This window comes from Labeo rohita, chromosome 6 (assembly GCF_022985175.1).
Source record: "Labeo rohita strain BAU-BD-2019 chromosome 6, IGBB_LRoh.1.0, whole genome shotgun sequence".
Classification (NCBI taxonomy): domain Eukaryota; kingdom Metazoa; phylum Chordata; class Actinopteri; order Cypriniformes; family Cyprinidae; genus Labeo; species Labeo rohita.
Window position 1 is genome coordinate 16,424,090 of NC_066874.1, and position 7,897 is coordinate 16,431,986.

General features: G+C 39.7%; 1 protein-coding gene across 1 annotated transcript; it reads right to left on the reverse strand.

The window, feature by feature from the left end:
* Positions 1-528: 528 nt before the first annotated feature.
* On the reverse strand, positions 529-2,309 carry sox14 (SRY-box transcription factor 14). The gene has a single exon (XM_051111955.1). It carries the CDS (start codon positions 1,940-1,942, stop codon positions 1,226-1,228), a length of 717 nt encoding a protein of 238 aa, XP_050967912.1. The 5' UTR covers positions 1,943-2,309; the 3' UTR covers positions 529-1,225.
* Positions 2,310-7,897: the final 5,588 nt, after the last annotated feature.

Consider the following 7,897-nt stretch of genomic DNA (forward strand, 5'->3'; position numbering starts at 1 on the left):
GCGGTCCCTATAGAGCAGTCGGGAACGCCACGCGTTGACAGAGTTCATCTCAAATCTATGCCGAAAAGCCAGATGGTTATTAGACAGCGTCCGCCGAAACGTTTGCCTATTTAAGCAGTGCTGATTGAGAAGATAATTATTGTAGATATCTAATCGGTGTAAGATCAATTTCAGTTTTGTTTGTAGCAGTTAAGGCCTGTGCTGTTCACTCCGCCCGAAAAAAGCATTATATTTTAATGCGCAAATAAACCCCGCTAAGTTTAAATATTATAAAACGCATGTTGAGGATTACCACACTTTATACTGACATGCCTGTTACCTTTTGGCACGACTGTATGAGACCATAGTCAAAAAGAAGATTCATAAATAGTTTAAATAGGCAATGTAACAAGGATTATGAATTTTTAAGACAGATTGTCTTTATTCAAAATGTCTTTGCTCGGCAAATGAACAAAGAATCGAGGTATCACCCTTTTAGATACATTTTCCTTTCCATTAACATGACAGGATTTAAGTTACCATCGCAGATAAAAAATACAACATGAACTGCTTCGCTTCAAACTTTATGTTCTTTCTGAAATCAAATGAACGAGTGACTAGCACTGAACCACAGGAAAAAAATAATGTCCAAATTAAAAAATATTGAAGGATAAGGAATTTTTTTTTTTCATTTGATATTTTAAATAGACCGTCTACTTTTAGGTGCCGGTTTGATCATCATAAACAATATAACCCGTATAATCTATTAAACGCTGAATTTCTCACTTCCTTAAAGTCGTATCATTTGAATTTCAGAGTGCCAAAAAGAATGGTAAATACAACAGGCTGTACAAGAAACATGAATCCTAACGGTTAGTTGTGCAAATCAAAGTCATTCAAATAATAATAATAATAATAATATGATGAGAATAACAATTATATTAAGTGTTCAAACAAAAGTAGCATTATTATAGCATCAAATTGTACATAATAAATAAAATTAAAGGCATCCAAATCCGGTAGCCATAATAATAAACGTTTGAACATTTACATTTCTTACAGTTCTGGGCACCTGCCTTACATCTATTCCAAGATCCGAGCTGGGATCCAAGGAACCTCTCGTAGATGGTGAAAAGTTCATGTCCACGCGGCCTCAGTATAAATGTCTTGATCATTCCTCTCTTCTTATGTACATGCATTGCTGTATTCAAGTTTTCAAAAGAGGAGACTGTTTTTAGTGTTGGAGTCACATAGCAGTGGCATGTGCTGATGAGTACGGGTCAATCCCACTCTTGGTCATACCTGGGAACAGTATGTAGGCAACAGGCGGCTGTAAACTCGATGCCGACCATGCGGTGCAGTTACACGGCACCACGTACCCGGGGTTTGTGGGCGACGGGTGGGTATGGGTGTGCTGGCTGGGGCAACCCAGGCTCCCGAATGCGCCGTTCTGGTATCCCAGAGATGATGCGTAAGGTAAAGTGCTGGTGGCCAACGTGTGGGGCATCTCTGTCATCTTCTGGATAGCGCTGGAGCTGAACTGGCTCGGGTCGAGGAAGGAGTAAGGGGCTGATGTGGGTGGCAGGAACGCACGGGCTTTTTCCGAGGAACCTAAGAGTGAGTCCGTGGCCGAGACCGGAAGTCCTTTCAGGTGATCCGTGTCGCCCAGGTAGGGCAGAGGAAACACGTACCTGTCCTTCTTGAGAAGGTTCTTGGGTTTGCGTCTGGGTCTGTATTTGTAGTCTGGGTGCTCTTTCATGTGCTGAGCCCTCAGCCTCTTGGCCTCGTCGATGTACGGTCGCTTCTCGGATTCAGAGAGCAGCTTCCACTCGGCGCCAAGTCTTTTGCTTATTTCTGAATTGTGCATTTTGGGATTCTCTTGAGCCATTTTCCTCCTCTGGCCTCTTGACCATACCATGAAGGCGTTCATGGGTCTCTTAATGTGATCTACCGGCTTTGACATGTTTACGGTTCCCTGTTAAAATAACAACAAAAAGTTCTTCGACCAACCAAGAGAAAACAGTATTCACCTGTCCTGCAGACAGACACGGATCATGCCACTTCTCGAGAGCCGGAGGAGCAGCAAAACGGCATCAATGGGGGAAAATCCAGTAATTCTTCCGTGTTTGTCGTAAAGTTGAAAGATGTTTCTTCTTCAAAACGACACTATTCGGCTGAGAGAAGAAGAACTGCCACGCGCGCCACAAAATCCAGCGCGGCAAGCGAAGTTTCCGCGATCTGTTTGCGGGCTTTTTTTCTCGGAGGATTCTCGCCCCGCGAAGCACCTGGCTGGGAAATGAGGAGAAGCGCGTGAATGAGAGCCAAAAGCGGTGAAGTTCAAAGGCTGGGCTGGTTCGCTCTGCACGCGATCTGACATAATCGCAGGGCGTTCACGCGCCAACCTGAGCGCCCAATCAGCTCTGAGAAAGCCACATAATACCTACCAAAATATGTATATTACAACACAAACAAAGATCGGGGAGGAAAAGGAGGTGACTCTCTTCCCTCCCCAAATCCATTTAGTTGAAGGTCTACAAACACAGACCTTCAACCTTTTTGTAATAAAACCTGACATCTACCAGCGTCAATCCTTCAGAGACGACAGATGCCTGAAGAATAGATAAATTCTTATTTTAAACATCGCTGTCCTTATGCGAACACGGTTCTACGTGTGCACTTAAAATTAAGCTTTATTTATTAAAGATATTTTTGACAATTTGCCTGACTTCTGATCTTCTTCTTCGTATTTTATTTCCTTTACAACAGATTTGTTTTTATTGGTTTTTTATTGATCTGTACTTTTATTTATTTATTTTTTAAATAACAAATTATAAGCGCACATGGCAAACTCAATCATTAAAATCTCAACGCGCAAATACTAAAGTGTCTAAACAAAAGGATAATGAAAAGACAAGCGGCATTAAAGATCTCTGAAACCAAGCGCGTTGTCTGAAGCAGTGGCCCCCAGGCCAATATTTCCTAAATGAGAACAATTGTCCAAAGCTCTCCTGGGACAGGCTGGGTTGGGGCTTGCACCTGTTTTGCTGCTGTAATCTCACATGTGTAGAACATGCCCATGGACCCTTTCTGAATGGTAACATACCCACGCAAATTTGGCATTGTGAAAACAATTGCTCCAGTTGCTCATAGAATCATTACATCCAACAAATAATGAAGCTCAAATAAAAACCTTGCGCGGGGTGATGCGTTTTTGTTTTCATTTCTTAATATTTCTAACAGATATTTGCACGAAGCCTAGTAGAAATGATTTATTAAATGATTCAGATTTCGTGTAATTGCTTTAAACATTAGATTCATGGTCAAAGTGAAGTTACCTTAATTATTTTCAGTAGAGCATATTTTACATTGAATCTGCGGTTAATTACCCCCGTCATTCCACGATCTCTGTCTCCTTCTCTCTTTTATATATGATAAATAAACTTCCGAATTCATTTACAATTGTCAAAATCCACCAAGATGTGTGAACAGAACTATTACAAATTCAAGGTAATGTTTTGTGTTAAGGTTCGCGCACCAAAACCTTTAACATGCAAATCTGAGTGTTTAAAAAAGATCAGGGTCTTAATGAGCCTGAGGCAAGGAGCTTGATATATGAGAGGCACGGGTGTAATTATTAAGTGAAATGTATAAGATATGTGATATCTCGTGGAGGGCCTTCAAGCGTGACACGAAGAGGGATCTGTCTGTAATTTAGCACACGAACATATATTGTTTCTATCGTATTACACGATACAGCGTTATTTCAAAACATGCAAGTATTAATCTAAATGTTGGGAGATTAATGCGGTACGTATGTATGCATTTCAATAAGTATCAATTAGTTTATTTATTTTAATACCTTATGGCTTTGTGCTTTTTCACCACAAAGCGTCTGATATGTCAAACCCATTTTCTTTTCTGACCGGCGAGGGGTATTTCGTTGATTACGCACTTCATTTGTATACTATAATTATATTTTTTATTATTCGCTGAGTTTTGTTCTTCCAAAGTTACATTAATGCAGATTTATTGATTTTCAGTTATGTGATCACAGATGCAGGAGTTTTAGCCTTGCAGCTTGTAGGTGAGGATGGTTTCTTTTCTAGCCTTCAGAATTATTTTTAAAATGTTTAATATTTCTACTACTCTTGTTGTAACTTTATTTTGCAAAGCAACACAACACATTTTTGTCCATTTCACGTTTGTTTGTTTTTAAAACAATATTTGTATATTAAAAGCAAGCTGAGCTACCGTTGTCTTTCTATATAATTTAGTAATCAAAAAACATGAACTTATATTTAACTTTTTTTTTTTTTTTTCAATTAAGCTAAACCCATGTGTATATAAATCCTCAATGAGGCGCTGATGGTAAATGCATCTGGAGAGCATGAAGTGTGTTTCTTAGTGGTGCCGGCTCGATATCCATCAAGCTTTACCGTTCCACCGCCTCTCAGCCTCCCTCTCCATTTCAGAGCACAGCCGAGAGCAGTGCAGCTTGAAATCCGGAGAACACCAGCCTGATAGAAACAGAAATTACAACGGGAATTAACAGAAATTATTGGGGCACACAGCATTTGACATAGAGATGATGTACTCAAAGCCAAATGAAGTGAGATTTGTGAAATCAAGCATGCTGAGGCGGGCGCGTCATTAAATGGGAGCTCGTCATAATGGAGGAGATATTCCGCGTGCAGACTACGGATCGTTCACGTGCGCAAAGTGAACTGTTTGCGCCTCTTTTACGTGCGTACCGAGGAGTTTAGCATCCACCAACGCATGCAAAGGTGTGCATGTATATTAATGCTTTGATGTGTATGATACTGTTCCTCAGTGGATTTAATGTAAAGTACGAATACAAATACGAAGTGTTATTTTTACTTTAACGTTTTTTAACTACTTTTACGATACCAGTAATATTTCGATATCACTGTACCAATAGCGACATGAGCACCATTTACGCTCAGAAAACTGTTACTTTAAAAGTGTATTACTCTCAAGCATTTGCAGGTCGACTGAGATGCACAAGGCAACTTAAGTCGATACGTCCAAAAGAAAAAAAGAAGAAGAAGAAAAAAAAAAAAACATTAGCGAAGCCCCAGTCAATTTAAAGCCTAAAGTTAAGCTGAATATGATTTTATGAGAAGATCGAATAGCAGAAACCCGCCTGATGTACTGAACATTTTTTGAATATTAGTGTTGAAAAGTCAAGTGAATTAACTTAAACCCATTGGAAGACAACAGCACTTTCCCATCAATAACTTTATTTTATATTATTACTAAATTAATTAAAAGTCAAAATATACTCCTAATAAGTAAATCAATAAAGTCATTTATATTTATACGTTATTGCTATTTTTAAAATCCAACTTATTTTTTAAAAACCTAAGGTAGTCAGTCTAGTATCTTTCTAATAGAAAATTAGATGTTTATGCATTTTAGTGGATATTTGAGTGGTATTGAGTGAGGAGGTCAACTCAATAACAACAATTCCATGAAATACAGCAAAACAATTCGGTTTCATCTCAGTTGATGTGGTTGTCCCTGATTTTCTCCGAATCAGCGGTAACACTGTGTAAATCCCACGTGTTCCGACCCCCATGTTTCACACGGGGTTCATGAGATGGATACGGTGGTACAGTAGCTGTCCATGGTCCTGATGCGCTAAGTGGCTTTTTCCACTGCTAACTCGCGGTCCCACTCAGGACTCCTCACAAACCCGTGTTGACATTTCAATGCTTTTTATTCTTTTTACATCCCATTTGCTGCTGTGATTCTGCTCGCATGATGCTGCAATAGATGTTTTCCCTCTGAGAATTTGGAAGTGTGCTCTGCCAAAAAAACCTCTGCGACTATGTTGCATGTTGTTTTGTAAGCCAATATTCACCCCTCAGGAATTATCTTGGTAAGTTAAGTTCTGTGCGTAACATCGCGGATTCAACAGCGGAAATGGGAGCGTGTTTACAACGGAAATGCTCTCACATATACAAAGCACATGAAGAGCATTACAAATGTCTGACCTAGTGGGAATACAGACATTATTCAAGAGCAGACTGAGTCCCTCTTTCGCCTGGGCGTCACCTCATATGCAGTTCAAAAAAATAAATCCCAAAGTCTTAAAGGTGACAGTATCATGAGAATATATATATATATATATATATATATATATATATATATATATATATATATATATATATATATAACCATTTTTTACCATTAATGACAAAGATAACCTACTGTAATTGACTGCCAAATAGCAGCAGTGAAGAGCCAATGAAGTAACCGGCATTTAAAATGAACTGTTTACATTGGCAAATTATATACTTAAAGACCACTGGCACTTACCAAAAATGAACTGAATCATAATGTTCCCTCCCCTAAGGGCTGCTCTGTCAGCCAATTATATAGACAGGCTGTAATGGAAGTTAAAAGTTGTTTTGGCATGTTTTGAGTCAACACTAAGCAAACCCCTGATGACCTCCAGCAACTTTTCACTCGGGTTGCCAGTCTGAAAGGTAAAATTCAGAAAATTCTATCCATTATGAGACAGTGGGTTGAAAAGTGGAGTATTGCCTCAACCTCCCCCCCTGCGTTCCATCTCCCTCCCCCAGCCTGCTTCCTCCTCACAGACTGACATTATTTCGCATATTCAAATTGCCAGTGTTTGTTCTGGCCGTGGCTCTTGGCTCCCATTTCTCTCCAGTGTGGAAATTGATTTTAGTCAGCTGTCACAGCCAGCATTTTTCTGGAACCTCTGCAAAATATATATTTACAAAAAAATCTGTTTGGTTTGGAGAAATTTCATTAGCCCACGCACCATCCCAGGCCCCTTTCTGAAGCGGCCATAAGAGTGATGAGCATAATGCTATTTTGGGAAAACGGCGAAAGACAAGCCATCGATGCTTCAAGATTGGGCCACATGTCTGGGAAAGTGTCCAGTCGTGGCCAGGCCCAGTCCATCTTCGGCTGTTTACATATCTGTTTCCTCTTCTTCATTCTCTCCCCGTATCAATCTGCGATTATCAATAGCTGGGACCAAGCCCTAATCAAAACCGAAATGAGCGTCGGGCAGAAACGTATGACCGACGGGAGACGTATAAAATTGACAATTCTCATGGTCAGATATTTTTACAATATAATATTTCATGAAGGAGCCCAATAAGGGCCCCTTAGAGAATCCTATGCCTTGTGCAAAGGGCAGAGTTAATGAAAAAGGAAAGACAGAGCCAATGATTGAATGAAATAAAACAGAATGGAAATTAAAAGAGGTTCAAGGCATTGGTTGATAATGAAAGGAGGAGGGTAATGCTTCAGAGACACAGAAGCAAGCATCGCACAATCATACAATACAATTAGGATTAAAGGGGCCAGGCACAGATAACAGGAGATAGGGATGAATTATCACCCAAAAAGAGAAATGGGGCCTCTTCTCTGACCTTCATTAAGAGGAAGAAAGGCTCGCTCACGGCTGGGATGACTTGCGGCACACTTTCAGCTTCGTGATTGGTAATTGTGACTCAAAGAGTTCCTGCTAGATCGGCCTCATGAGGAAGGATATGGAAAATAAAGACAGAGATAAATAAATAAAGATCTGTTAAAACACAATTCAAAACCAGTGGCATCGGTGTCACCGCTTTAATCAGCATAAATTTTATTTGTCCTCGTTTGGGCATATTTGCATTGACAATTAAAGAGTTCAGCCAAAAAAATGAAAATTCTGACATTATTTATTAACCCTCACATCATTCCAAACTCATTGGTTCTGGCACATTAAGCAAGTGTGGTAGAGCTTCTGTGTTTACCATATTTGATGAGCTTTATGTTATACTTAAATCTGTTCATCATATAAAGTCATCATGTCTCTTCACACATGAAAATGCTGGGTTAAAAACAACTCAGCGCTGGGTGAAATGTGGCCAAA

What these genes read in the sequence shown, in the direction of transcription:
- sox14 (XM_051111955.1), bottom strand. Translation starts at nt 1,942, where the DNA reads ATGTCAAAGCCGGTAGATCACATTAAGAGACCCATGAACGCCTTCATG.